Raw genomic sequence first — 13,756 nt, 5'->3', positions numbered from 1 at the left:
CAGTCTCTTCAGCTGCAAAATGGGGATTACAATAGTAGCTACCTCCTAAGGATGATCAAATGTGTGAAGTGCTTAGCATGGCACCTGGCACATGGTAGGTGCTTAATAAATGCTTGTTTCCCTTGTTTGTTCCTTCTCTCCTTCCTCCCTGACTTCCTTTAATCCATTCTCCAATCCTTCCACTTCCTGCAGCCACTCAGTTTAGGCACAGCATGCCTCCTGGTTCATCTTCCCTAGAGGAGTATAAATTCTTCTGGACGGGAAGAGACTGCATATTCTGATTCATATGATAAAGAAAAATGAATGATATCAGATCCTTTCCTTTTAAAAGGGGGAAGGGTTGGATATCAGGTGGATATTGGTCACCAAAAAGGCAGGGAAGTTGGGAAAGGGTGCAGAAAAGGAAGGCTGGGAATGCCAAAGATAAACTTTGCCATTCTTTTTGCCTAGGGCCAGCTTTGTTTACTTTCAGGCTAAAGTGGACAAATAGAAGCTGAGCATGAGGTATTTTTGTTCTGCAGTTAGACATACACATATCTACAGCTTAGTATGAAGAAATAATGCTTCTGCTTTATGCCAATACTGCTCTGAAAAATTTATGGGAATTTTTCTTCCCTATAGCTAATCTTATTGTAAAGAAACTTCATTCTCGGAAGGTCATTAACTGAGGTATCACTGCCCTTGGTTGTACTTCACATCTTGGAAATAAATCAGGTGCTTGGAGGTCGTATGGTGTAGTAGAGAGTGCTAAGCTTAGAGTTAGCAAGCCTTGGGTTTCAATCCCACCTCTGGTACTTATGAGTTATGTGAACATGGGCAGATTGCTTAACTTTTATCTCAGTGGTTCTTAATCTTTTTTTTCTGGTACATGGCACAGTGTTCATTATCATTAGAAAATAATTTTTTTTAAAAAAATACTGAAAATTGAATTTGGCAACAAAGAAGGGTTATTGCATGGCTGAGTTTCTAGACCTGCTATGGTGATTTGGGGATTCTTCTATTTCTCCTTCTCATTCCCAACCTCTTCTGCCTGCCCCCCCCCCTTAAAAAATTTCCCCAGGACTCACAGCAGCAGAAGCTGCTAGTGTGACCTTCTCCCCAATGTCAAGCCAGGAAGAGTAGGCAGAAAACTGCAGCTGGGGGTAGGAGCTGGACAATGGAAATATCTCCTGTCATGCTTATTCAAAACTAGTGACACACTCTTCGAGAACCACCACTTTGGGTGTTGGGACTACTAAATCATGGCTGGGTTATGAGGTGTTGTCCCATACTGATGAAATCACAGGTTCCTCATATATTTGTGTAAGTTATTGTTTGGGGAACTCCATCTTTCAGACCAATTTTGTATTATTAGATAAATACTTATTAAATATAAACTATTTGTAAAGCACTCTGCCAGCACAGCTGTTGACTGGTAGGTAGTCAGGAAAATACAAAAGCAAAGAACCTTTTCTGGCCTCAAGGAATTTGTAATTAGGAAGAGTAGTTAAAATATGTACCTTTACAAAACAAACCATGAATACAAAAGAGAAGGTCAAACAAAATGTTATGAGACTTCCAAGGGGAATAAAGCTTATTGATGATTGGGTATGGAATGAAGGGAGTAGCATTTGTATTTGACATTGTGGGGCAGGGAGACTTCCAAAAGGAGGAAATGGCCAGGAAAGGGCATTCCAGGCAGGGGGAATACGATCATCAAAAAACTGGAGGCAGAAAAGAGTGGAATATGCATATGAAGGAGATTTCATTTTGACTGGTATACACTGTAGGTAAAGGTTAATAGTCTGAAAAATAGTTGCAAAGGTTAGAAGTTGGAAGGCCTTTAATGGCAGGCTTAGAAGTCTGAACTTTATTTGGAAAGCAATAATAAGTCATTAAAGGATTTTGAGTAGGAGTAGAATAGATAAAATCTGCACATATGGAAGTTAGAATTGCAATAGGCATGAAATGAAATTGAGACTGGGGCTAGATAAGCCTAAAGGAAGGAGAAAGTTATTACAATAGTTTAATGAGAAGTAATGAGGGTATAGTCTATTTGTTGTTGATGAGTCATTTTTCAGGCATCTGACTCTTTGTGATCCCATTTCTTCACAAAGATACTGGAGTGGTTTACCACTTCCTTCTCCATCTCATTTTACAGATGAGGAAACTGAGGCAAACAGGGTGAAGTGACTTGCCCAGAGTCACACAGCTAGGAAATGTCTGAGCCCAGATTTGAACTCAGGAAAATGAGTCTTCCTAACTCCAGGCCCATCATTCTATCTACTGAGCCACCTAGCTGCCCCTAGACTAGCTGTCTAGTCTATTGGTATTTAATAAATATTTGCTTGGGGGCAGAGCCAAGATGGCGGCTGGAAAGCAGGGAACAGCGTGAGCTCCGTGCTGAGTCCCTCCAAAAACCTATAAAAAATGGCTCTGAACCAGTTCTAGAACTGAAGAACCCATAAAACAGCAGAGGGAAGCAGGGCCCCAGCCCAGGACAGCCTGGATGGTCTCTGGGTGAGGTCTATCCCACACGGAGCTGGGAGCTGGGAGCTGGGAGCCAAGCAGAGCAGAGCCCAGTATGAGCATCGAGGACCAACCAGACCAGGAGCCGGGCAGAGCGGGCCCTACCACCCTGAATCAGTGAGCTGCGACAGTTACCAGACTTCTCAACCCACAAACACCAAAGACAACAGAGAAGGTTAGTGGGAAAAGCTGCAGGAGTGGAAGGAGTTCGCGGTTCGGCTTCCAGCCCTAGGGGCAGCAGAGGTGGGGCATCTACAGCTGTTGTTGCTTCTGGCCCCAGGCCCACCTGGTGGGAGGAATTAAGTGGTGGATCAGAGCAGGTGTGCACAGCCTGCTGAAGATTTAAGCCCAGTCCGGGTTGGGGGTTCTTGGGGAAAGAGTAGTGCTGGTGTGACAGAGCTGGCACCTCCCCCCCAAACTTGGAACATAGAACTCTATAGTCTACAAGTAGTCATACCCCACTGAAAAATTCAAGGGTTAAGTTAGTTGGTTGGGAATATGGCCAGGCAGCGAAAACTCACCCAGATTCAGTCTCAGACTTTGCATTCTTTCTTTGGTGACAGAGAAGACCAAAACATACAGCCAGAAGAAGTTAACAAAGTCAAAGAGCCTACAACAGAAACCTCTAAGAAAAACATGAACTGGTCCCAGGCCATGGAAGAGCTCAAAAAGGATTTGGAAAAGCAAGTTAGAGAAGTAGAGGAAAAACTGGGAAGAGAAATGAGAAGGATGCGAGAAAACCATGAAAAGCAAGTCAATGACTTGCTAAAGGAGACCCAAAAAAATACTGAAAAATACACTGAAGAAAGCAACACCTTAAAAAACAGACTAACTCAAATGGCAAAAGAGCTCCAAAAAGCCAATGAGGATAAGAATGCCTCGAAAGGCAGAATTAGCGAAATGGAAAAGGAGGTCCAAAAGACCACTGAAGAAAATACTACTTTAAAAATTAGATTGGAGCAAGTGGAAGCTAGTGACTTGATGAGAAATCAAGATATTATAAAACAGAACCAAAGGAATGAAAAAGTGGAAGACAATGTGAAATATCTCCTTGGAAAAACCACTGACCCAGAAAATAGATCCAGGAGAGATAATTTAAAAATTATTGGACTACCTGAAAGCCATGATCAAAAAAAGAGCCTAGATATCATCTTTCAAGAAATTATCAAGGAGAACTGCCCTGATATTCTAGAGCCACAGGGCAAAATAGAAATTGAAAGAATCCATCGATCGCCTCCTCAAATAGATCCCAAAAAGAAATCTCCTAGAAATATTGTCGCCAAATTCCAGAGCTTCCAGATCAAGGAGAAAATACTGTAAGCAGCCAGAAAGAAACAATTTGAGTATTGTGGAAACATAATCAGAATAACCCAAGATCTGGCAGCTTCTACATTAAGAGATCGAAGGGCCTGGAATACGATATTCCGGAGGTCAATGGAGTTAGGATTAAAACCTAGCATCACCTACCCAGCAAAACCGAGTATCATGCTCCAAGGCAAAATATGGATTTTCAATAAAATAGAGGACTTTCAAGCTTTCTCAGTGAAAAGACCAGAACTGAATAGAAAATTTGACTTTCAAACACAAGAATCAAGAGAAGCATGAAAAGGTAATGAAGAAACAGAAATTGCAAGGGACTTACTTGAACTGTTTTGTTTACATTCCTACATGGAAAGATGACATGTATGATTCATGAGACTTCAGTATTAGGGTAGCTGAAGGGAATATATATATATATATATATATATATATATATATGTTTATGTATATATATATATATATGAGTGAATGTGTATGTATGTATATATCTATATATGTATAGATATACATATAAAAGAAAGAGAGAGAGCAGACACAGGGTGAGTTGAAGATGAAGGGAAGATATCTAAAAGAAATATAATGAAATTAAGGGATGAGAGAGCAACATACTGAGAGAGGGAGATAGGGAGAGATAGAATGGGGTGGATTATCTCGCATAAAGGTGGCAAGAGGAAGCAGTTCTGTGCGAGGAGGGGAGAGAGCAGGTGAGGGGGGAATGAGTGAACCTTGCTCTCATTAGATCTGGCCTGAGGAGGGAATACCATACATACTCAATTGGGTATCTTACCCCACAGGAAAGAAGGGGGAGGAAGATAAAAAAGGGGGGAGATGATGGAGGGGAGGGCAGATGGGGGTGGAGGTAATCAAAAACAAACACTTTTGAAAGGGGACAGGGTCAAGGGAGAAAATTCAATAAAGGGGGATGGGTTGGGAAGGAGCAAAATATAGTTAGTCTTTCACAACATGAGTATTGTGGAAGGGTTATACATAATGATGCACATGTGGTCTATGTTGAATTGCTTGACGTCTTAGGGAGGGTGGGTGAGAAGGGAAGAGGGGAGAGAATTTGGAACTCAAAGTTTTAAAAACAGATGTTCAAAAACAAAAAAAAATTTTTGCATGCAACTAGAAAATAAGATACACAGGCAATGGGGTGTAGAAATTTATCTTGCCCTACAAGAAAGGAAGGGAAAAGGGGATGGGAGGGGAGTGGGGTGATATCGGGGAGGGCTGACTGGGGAACAGGGCAACCAGAATATACACCATCTTGGAGTGGGGGGAAGGGTAGAAATGGGGAGAAAATTTGTAATTCAAACTCTTGTGAAAATCAATGCTGAAAACTAAATATGTTAAATAAATAAATTTAAATTAAATTAATAAATGTTAGCTTAATTTTAATTTATTGTGAATTCTGATTTTGAGGACAGTGCTCTTTTCACTAGGCCACCCTGCTTCTATCTTTTTTGCAAAAATTACCCCATATCCCCCAAATGCCCTTTCTTAAGGTGTATCCTGTTTTCTACCCACATGAAGTCACTTTATCAGTCAAGAAACACATATTAAATGCCTACTATGTGCCAGGCACAGTGCTAAGCTCTGAGGATACAAAAAAAGGCATGAGACAGTTCCGGTCTTTCGAGTTTTAAAAATTATCATGGTCATAAATGACATGTAAGTGTTATGACTACAGAATGCCATTGGAACCTCCTTTAAGAGATGGCCATGAAGAACAAAACTGTAAGCCTCCCAAAATAATCTATCTTTTCTCTCTATATTAGGGGAAACTCATTCCTCTAAGTCTTTTCTCTGTCCTTCCCATAGTTCTGAGACTGGCTCTCAGTCAAAAGATTAGTAAATGAAGATAGCAAAGTATACCTTCTAAAGAATCAAAGAATTTGAGAGCTGGAAGGCCTTCTCAGTGGCCATTTAATTCAGCCCATATATGAAAGGAGTGGCAAATGTCCTTGATAAGTGGCTATCCAATTCCTGCCTGAAGACCTCTCAGTATGGGGAGCTCAGCAGACCTGGAGGCAGGGCTTTGCACTGATGGACGGCTCTGATTGTGACATCTCAATTGGCTTCCTTGCAGCTTCCATCCTTTGGTCCTGCTTCCATCCTCTGGGACCAAACAGCACATGTCTAATCCCTCTTCCATATGACAGCTCTTCAAATACTTTAAGACAGCTATCATGTCCCCCCGAGTCTTTCTTTTCTATGGGCTAAAAATACGCAGCTCCTTCTTCAGATCCTTACATGTCCCTTCTCCTTTCATGTTCTGTCTGCCACGATGAACAAGCATTTATAAAGAGCCCACTTTTCTAGCACCTTTCTAGGCACTGGATATATAAAAATAAAAACAAAAAAAATCCTTGTCCTCAAAGCATTTGCATTCTACAGGATAAAACAATACATATATATACATATATGCATACATATATATATATATATATACACACACAAGAGACTATAGAAAAATAAGCACATCGCATGATCTTTACAAGTACAAAATAACTGGAATGATGGAGTGCTTGAAATTTCTGACATCCTTCTCCACTGTCCTTTGAGGATTCACATCAAGAGGCTAAAGATTCTCCCTGCCTGTCCAGCCAAGCACTCCCCTACCCTTCTCTGAGCTATTTTTAGGTGTGTAGGTGTGTGTTGTTATTGCTGTTCCTGGCTGAGAGAATCCAAAGGGAGTCTAATCTAACCAAAAATGAATCAGATCATAAAAACCTGTGCTAAGTATGATTCAGCAAGGAAAAAATGAACTAAAATGAATGCCAATTTGGGCTGGAAAAACTTGAGTTCTTAAGTATACAGACATGTGTAGTCACTTATGAAACTGTCTGATTACATATGTTTTTGCACATCTGTCAGCAAAAATCAGCTCTCCAAATGCAAAAGATACCACTCAAGGACATTTTGGGAGTTTATTTGAGTCTGAAGAAGATTTTGAAACCTGAGGAATGAAGACATTTCACAAATCATGGAAGCGCTGCACCCATTCCTTGGCAGTTTGTTTAGCTATCGATACCTGAAACATTGTCTGAATGATGTAATCCAAGGGCACCATGGAAAACAAACCAGCAAGAAACCAGAAAAAACCTACTTGCAATAGAAATGGCAGGAAAGCCCTTCCATAGAAAGTCCAGAAAAAGGAGTCAGGAAGTCTCAAATGTCATCTTCTGAGACACAGATATGGTAGGTACAGTGTCCCCTGGTTGGCTCTTCTGCTGTACTGATCCAAGGCCAGGCCCTGGCCATATGGCAGAGGTCCCTAGATAACTAGGGAGGGGTCTTCTCGGGACCGAATATAGCTTCCTTGGAAATCTGAAACTTGGCCTGAACAAACAACTATTCTGACATCCCACCTACTTGCAAGCTTAGGGAATTAAGAAGCGATCCTGCAACCTAGAGGAGGAAGGAAAATCAGAAACCAATTTCTTGGCCTATGGTTTCAGCCTACCATTCACTTTAATGTTTAGTACTTGAGCTAGACAATGGGACTAATGGGTGATGTTACAGTTCCTGTTATGAGGAAAGTGGGTCAACAACAATTTGTTCTAGCATTCTTTCTGACTGTTAAGAACTACCCCAATTTTATCACCTCATACCTGCTGCGTTTGTTCTTCCTCGGAAGATATCATCATAAGCTTTCCACTGAGGCTTCACTTGGTAGGCATGGATGAAGACCACAAACACTACCACGAGACACATCAAGGGAATGAGAGCAGCAGTGAAGAGAGCTGCATAGACATTTGGGATAAAACATCTGAAAGAGAGGAGGATGGGAGACATTTTGTTTACTTCAGCACTGAGGAAAGTAAGAATTGAATAGAAATACAAATATCCTTCAAAATAATGCACTATTAATTTGGGACTCTCACAAGGCAGACTTCTCTACTTGAATTGGAGCTTGGCTTGACTAAAGATCTTGAGTAAAAGATCTAGAAACATCTTTCGTGTTTTAAGGTTTTTATAACTTTATGAAGTAAAATGGTGGGTTTGCCATTCCAAGATGGCACATATTCCCATTTGCCATTTTTATTTCTTTAAGTAAAGGGTTTTTTTTTTAAAATTTAAAATTTAAAAAAATTTAAAAAAAAAATTTAAAAATTTTTTTAAAATACTGTGTTAGGTGTTTGGGGAGAGAAAGTCCTTGCCCTCCTAGAGCTCACAGTCTTATTCCTTGAAAGGGGTTGAACAAATAAGGGAAATCACCAGGAGAGAAGAGTCACAGGTACAGGGTCAAAATCAGGGTCCAAATATGTGTGAACTGAAGGCCATATTGTTTTGGAGCTGAAATGAACAGGAATTTTAAAATTTTTTTTTAAAAGACACACACACACACACACACACACGCACGCACGCACACACACAAATAAAATAGTTTAGGAACAGATGAGCGTTAGACCTGTCTGATGGTAGTTTTGCAAATTTCCGTCACTTGGAAACTATTTGAAATTTTAATAAAATATTTGAAAGATAAAGCTGACTTCCTCTTTGTCTGAATAATGTAGTCCAAGGCCACTATGGAAAGATTCAAAGGCAACTGAATTCCATCCTCCAAATGCTAGATCCACCTGGAATATACCAAAATCTTTCCATCAAAGGCTGAAAATGGTCTGAAAATTTACATATATTCAGCATCTAAAGAGCTACTGGCATGAATTTATTACAATACATTCTTCTTCCCAAGAAAGTTGTATAACTTCTTTTTAAAAAATTATTATAAGGTTTTCACATGCATATAGCATCACCAGGAAATTTTTGCTGTTAAAGGGATAGATGCAATGATAAGTAGTTTGGGGATACTTGACTATTTCTATTTTCATGGTTTGCATGGCTTTGGTCAGTTGTAGTCCTTATCTCATTCGAAGAGATATCTAAGCTCTACGATCTTCATCTTTAAAGAAATGGTCCATAGATAAAATATCTTAAGTTTGAGAAATGAATTTGGGGGCATTGTGCCTAAAGTTCCCTCCCTCATTAATATGTTTAGGACCTGGGACTTCCAGTTAATGGGCCCCAGATTCAATAAAACAGGCAAACACAAGTGCCCTTGAACCTGGATATCACAGTATTAAAAATAGAGATAACTTTGATCACCTGTGTATGTGTATATTGGCTTTAACAGGCTCTGTTGTTATTTGAATCTGCAATCTGAGACCACTGTGAGGGAACAATAGGAAAAGTGACATAGTTCCTGCTCTTGAAAATCTTACAAGAGACTCCAATTCAGATGTTGATATAGGCATACAGACGCCAAGTAATCACCAGAGGAAGAACTGCGTTGGCTGAATTTAAATAAAGTTCAACTGAAGCACCTTGTCTTGGCAAGATCAAATGCTACACAATCAAACAATAGCTACCAAACCAAACCAAGGCTCATCCTTAAACCACAGCAAGGCTTGAAATCTAAGCTGTAGTCTACATTTAAATATAATATGATATTACATAATGTAATATACATAATGTATAATTTAAATACAAACAATAAAAGGAACAGAGGGAATTTTTTCAATTCAATTAAAAATGTGAATACACAAACATTTGTTAAGTATTTATGGTGTGTTGAATACTGTGTTAGGTGTTTGGGGAGAGAAAGTCCTTGCCCTCCTAGAGCTCACAGTCTTATTCCTTGAAAGGGGTTGAACAAATAAGGGAAATCACCAGGAGAGAAGGGTCACAGGTACAGGGTCAAAATCGGGGTCCAAATATGTGTGAACTGAAGGCCATATTGTTTTGGAGCTGAAATGAACAGGAAGCCAGGACTGGAGAGTCAGTCTTGGAGCAGGAAGCAGGATAGAGGGAGTACTGGTGAGCTGAGCTCTGTTGCGCTCTACCAGTCTCCCCAAAACTTTGGACTTTTTGACAGTGGTGAGTTCCCAGGCACAGTCCTGTATTTCTCAGAGATAAGATTTAAAAAACAACCCAGTTGTGGCTCCATTATCCCCATTCTGAATCTTCCATTCTTTTAAGACTCAGGCAAATATTTACTGTCACAATAAATGCACAACTGAAGAAATTTAAATCTTATTCAGAAGGTATAGAATTAGTTCATGTTAGTAGTGCACATTAACTCAAAATTTCAAAGTGAAAGCTCAGTAGTGAATCCCTACTTTTTGTCAACATTTCATCCAAATAAAAAGACAAGTCTCTTCTGATGCTGCAAATCTCTGTCTTTAGAGTGGAAGTGTTTGAGGGCATTGAGATCTTCAATCTGTCCCTTTTTATTGGCTCTCCCTCATCTACCTACAAACATGATTCTTTTAAAAGCCTTCTTATAACTTTTATATCCTGTCCACCTAGCTCCTTGTCTCTTTGCATGCTTTTTCTCACCATTAAACTTCTTGGAACAGATGTGTCGACCCAATGCCTCCACCTAGCCACCTTTGTGATGCAATGGTCCTCTTCGAGAATGAAGGACAAACAACAACCTGTGAGTAGTAGTAGCTGCCCCACTGAGGACCCAACTGGCCAGTTGCAGTTGGGCAACAAAGCTCTTTCCTTCCTTTCTTCCTTGTTTCCTTCTTTCCTCCCCTTCCTCCTTGTCTCCCTCCCTCTTCTCCCTCTTCTCCCTCTGTCCCCATAGGGTAGCATACCCTTACCTGTGGGTGCTCTGCCCAAAGGAATATAAATTTTGATTGCTGAAACCTTGAAAGATATCTTGGGATTTACAGGCTAGATTTCTTTCTTAAGGACCATGCCTTAAACCTAAATCACTCTGGCTCTCATTGACTGGCCAACAATAGATCCCAGCCCAAGCCTCATTTGGTCATTGTTTGAGCCCAGGTGGCTCAGAGAGAGTATAAATAGCAATAGATTCTCTTTTGGCCAGAAACTCTGAGGTTCTTCCCCTCCCGGATTGATTTTTTTTTGACTAGGTAAAGGAGGCCATTCTTTGCCTCATTTCTTACCTAGCCTTAATCACTGAATGGGCACTGTCTTAGTCAACTAAGACCTAGGAAAAACCCACTGCATCAGGGCCACCTCCAGTCATCCTGATCTTTACTTCCCCACTGTACCCAGATGGCTGGTGACTTTGTACAGCCCTCTCTCACTTAATAAGGTCCTCTTTTAGAATTAAAGACAAAACAATACCAACAATCTTTCCTTGGTCCCTCGTGATCAGGCTCCTACCAGAACTGCTTTCTTAAATTCAACAAACATGTTCAGCAATCTCCCATATTTAAGGTAGCATGCTAATATGTCTGAGATACCAAGATAAAAATGAAACAGTTTCCACTGTGTCCCCGGAGACTTTTTCACAACAGTTACTGATCTTTTCTCTGACCTCTCTAAAATGTTTGACATGACCACCCTAGGCTGCCTGGATACTTACTCTCCCGCTGACATTAGAAACCCCATCCCCTCCTGCTGTCTTTCTAACTGCTCTTTCCTTACCTTTTTCAGTGGTTCATCCTCCTCCTAATAATAGTTAACATTTATATAGTGCCCGCTGTGTGTCAGAAACCATGCTAAGCACTTTACAATTTTTATCTCATCTGATCCTCAAATGGGGTTCAACTCTGGGAGGAAGGTACTATTATTTCCCCCATTTTACAGATGAGGAAAGTAAGGCAGAAAGGGGTTAAGTGACTTGCCCAGGGTCATACAGCTAATAAGTGTCTGTGGCTGGATTTGAACTTAGGTCTTCCTGCCTCCAGGCTCAGCATTCTATCCACTTTGCCACTTGGCTTGAACCCTATAATGTGGATGTTTCTCAGTTGTCTTTCACTGTTCTTCTTATAGGTTTACTTACTAAAGCTTTGGAGATGATCCTATATCTGAAATCCTGACCTCATCTCTACCTGGACGTCTGACCAGTACTTTCAACTTGATATATCTCAAACTGAGCCTAAAGTTGTTCCTTCTCCCAACTTCACAGTTATGTGAACCTTGACCTTAGCTTTGACTCTTGTCTCCCTAATCTTTCGTACCCTTTCAGTTACAAGTCTACCTCCACAACATCCCTCCCATCCGTCTCTTACTCTGTATTCTCACCAGAACGCCTTCATTACCTGGACTGCTGTAAACATCTACTAACAGGTGTCCCTTCATTCTTTCCCACTTTCATCCAGCCTGCAGAGCCCTGCCAGAAGAATCTTTGTTAACCACAGATCTAGTCATATCACTTCCTTGCTTGAAAATTTTCAGTGTCTCTCTACTGTCCCCCATTCAAGGTCAAACTCTTCTATCCAGCATCTGAAGCTCATTACAATATGATACAATCAAACCTCCAGCCCCATTTCATACTACTTTCTTCCGTGCTAGAACTAGAACTCTAGGTTCTACCCAAACTGTCTTCCTCTCTGCCTCAGCCACCCCTACCGGAATTCCCCCATTCTCTGAACACTCTCTTGCTTTTGCATTCTTGTTCATATTGTTTTCTGGGTCTGGAATGCCCTCCTTCAATCTTCCTCACCTGCTGAAATCCTGCCTACTCTTTAAAGTTTAACTTACATTCTAGTTCCACCATGAATCATTCCCTGTTCACCTTCCCCAACTTCATCACACTCAGTAAAGGCTTTCTTCCAGGACTTCACAAAGTTCTTTGTTTTATAACTCTTTAACACACTTAAAATGTCATGTTTTTGTATTATAGTTACGTATGTTCTTTTTCTTTACTCTTCCTCTCTCTAGACCTGGAGCTCTTGATGTTTTTTACATTTAACTTTACATAAACTATATATGTAAAATGCTTTGCAAATCTTAGTGTTATAGAAATGATAGTTATTGTTAATATTATTATTGTGTCATGGGCTCCTTTGGGAGTCTAAAGAAACCCTTCTCAGAAAAATGTTTTGAAATGGACAGAATAAACTACATTGGATTACAAAGGAAACTAATTATATTGAAATATGGTTATCGTAATATATTTTAAAAACCACATTCATGGGCCCTAGGTTAAAAACCCTTAGACTTTTAAGTTTCGTGCAGGCATAGACAATGCATTATCTTAAAGTTGTACATCTTCCAGTGCCTAGCATGGTTCTCTGCATACAACAGGTGTGTAAATAAACAAATATCTTCAGTACCACTATCAAGAAACTGGGACCATTGGGGGTTTGGAAGGGAAAAGAGATGAAGGTGATGTTATTTGAGCAGGAAGATTTCTTGCCTACCTCTTACCATCATGGAAACATTTGTAAAGGGTACCTAGGTGGCACAGTGGATGGAGCTCTGGGCCTGGAGTGAGGAAGACCTCACTTCAAATCTGGCCTCAGACACTTCTTAGTTGTTGACCCTGAGAAGGTCATTTAACCCGTTTGCCTCAGTTACTTCATCTTTAAAATGGGAATAAGAATAACACCTCCTCCTAGGGTTGTTGTGAGGATCAAACAAGATAATATTTGCCAATACTTGGCACATGGTAAGTGCTATATAAATGTTAGTGGTTATTGATTCCGTACGTCACTGGCTAGTCAGGAGTGTCAAGAAGAAGCCAGAGTTCTGGTGTATGCAGCGTTGGGACAGTTATAAACTGGCCCGAGCACTGTAAGTGTAGAAGAACAGATAAAAAGATGGAAGCTGTAATTAGGTATATTTTGGGTATGTGCTTTGGTGTGAGAACACAGAATGAGGGCAGCAAAGCATGAAGGCCAGAAGTTCTTAATGGTACGGTGCCAGAGGGTTAGAGCTGGTGAACTGAGGCAGAAGAGACAATGGAATATGGGCAACTGAGGCTGGGAACCTTCAGAACCTCAGTTTTTTCCATGGAAATCCTGAGAATGGTCACTGTGATGAGTATGCAGGATGTGGAAGAACAAAGCAGAAGGCTGTTAGGCTGGACAGCTGGTTCTTTCCCCAAAACAAAATTCCATATGGAGTGAACAATGATAAGAATTCCACCATCGGATTCTCTTTAGTACAGACTGTTAATTGAGGGTAAAAGTGAACTAACCTCTGGGTTTCTATTTTCATA

At 40.4% G+C, this 13,756-nt stretch overlaps 1 protein-coding gene across 1 annotated transcript in view; it reads right to left on the bottom strand.

Moving 5' to 3' along the window:
- ADGRV1 (adhesion G protein-coupled receptor V1) overlaps positions 1-13,756 on the bottom strand; it is a 727,941-nt gene that overhangs the window by 145,044 nt on the left and 569,141 nt on the right. Inside the window, exon 86 of the mRNA XM_036763404.1 lies at positions 7,443-7,600. Within this exon, the coding sequence (XP_036619299.1) occupies positions 7,443-7,600 (158 nt within the window). The remainder of the gene's footprint in view (positions 1-7,442; positions 7,601-13,756) is intronic.

The sequence above is a fragment of the Trichosurus vulpecula genome, chromosome 1 (genome assembly GCF_011100635.1).
Source record: "Trichosurus vulpecula isolate mTriVul1 chromosome 1, mTriVul1.pri, whole genome shotgun sequence".
Taxonomy (NCBI): domain Eukaryota; kingdom Metazoa; phylum Chordata; class Mammalia; order Diprotodontia; family Phalangeridae; genus Trichosurus; species Trichosurus vulpecula.
The sequence above is the reverse complement of the archived record's forward strand: the minus strand, read 5'-3'. Positions and strand labels throughout refer to the sequence as shown.